The sequence below is a fragment of the Seriola lalandi genome, unplaced genomic scaffold (genome assembly GCF_002814215.2).
Source record: "Seriola lalandi dorsalis isolate HSWRI2012SDOR001 ecotype SW California unplaced genomic scaffold, Sedor1 jcf7180002007600, whole genome shotgun sequence".
Lineage (NCBI taxonomy): Eukaryota > Metazoa > Chordata > Actinopteri > Carangiformes > Carangidae > Seriola > Seriola lalandi.
The window spans coordinates 1-1,084 of record NW_019478253.1 but is presented as its reverse complement, the minus strand read 5'-3'; the positions used below and the strand labels follow the sequence as shown (position 1 = coordinate 1,084).

Sequence of the window (1,084 nt, the reverse complement as noted above, 5' to 3'; positions counted from 1 at the left end):
GACACCTGTCCTGGACGCAGCGTGACACACCTGTATCTTGTTGACTGAACTCCATGCTTCTGTTTCCCACAACAGCTGTAATGTCCTGAGGGAGGCGCCCTTCACCGCCTGCCACAACCTCACCGACCCAGAGCCCTTCATCACCGCCTGCATCAAGAATCTGTGCAAATATCCAGCGGTGGACGGTTTCAGTCGGTGCCAGTTCCTGGAGGCCTACGTCGCCGCCTGCAACCTGCAGCCGTCCAACAACACCCTGCAGGGCTGGAGGTCAAATGTCACCTGCTGTGAGACCTTCACTGACCTTCACTCACCTCTGTTTTCTAAGACCTGACGGGACGAGATGAGGGATCACACAGTCCCCTCTCAGAGCAGGTCTGTCTCTCTGACTCTAATGATTGTCTGTTTGACTCTTTCAGCCGCCCCCCAGGTCTTCTGTAACGACACCTTCTGCAGCGCTCATGAGTTCTGCGCTGCCGACATCAGTGGTAAAACCAGCTGCTACTGTCGGGCCATCTTCGCCTCCAAATACAGATCAAAAAACACTTTAGGTGAGGAGGGAGAACCAGCCACACGGTGTGATGTTCAGTATCACAGGTTATAGCTGAGAAACACATCTGATGTATTATGACATCAAGGCAACTGCTCAGGGGCCACCTGGTGATCCTCGCTGCATGTCACAGATTACAGTTTACAGATGTCCCCTAAACGCCTCAGATGCAGCGTGTCAGTAGATGAACACAGAAAACCTGTGATGAGGTGGAATCACTCCATCATCAGAGAATTGACTGCAGGGCTGAAATTAGTGATGATTTTCCTCAATAATCAATCTGACAATTATATCCTTCTAAAATGTCAGGAAATAGTTCAAAATGCCCTGAACTCCACGTGAACACGTTCAAACTTCTTGATTTATATGATCAGCTCTCAAACACACATATATATATATAGTACCAGAGACACTTTCACATTACACACAGTCGCTGGATGGACTAGTCATGTGACAAGTATTGATTGGTGGAGTAAAGTGAGGCGTTCACAGACGTCTGCTGCGGTGGAAACATGAACGTCTCCTCCAGTCTTCTAA

At 49.1% G+C, this 1,084-nt stretch overlaps 1 protein-coding gene across 1 annotated transcript; it reads left to right on the top strand.

The window, feature by feature from the left end:
• Window positions 1–46: 46 nt before the first annotated feature.
• On the top strand, window positions 47–616 carry LOC147819982 (zonadhesin-like; the record flags this gene model as incomplete). Its single annotated transcript, XM_087179127.1, has 2 exons — window positions 47–284; window positions 417–616. Coding segments are annotated over 2 exons (423 nt in total), but the record flags the coding sequence as incomplete, so codon positions are not given.
• Window positions 617–1,084: the final 468 nt, after the last annotated feature.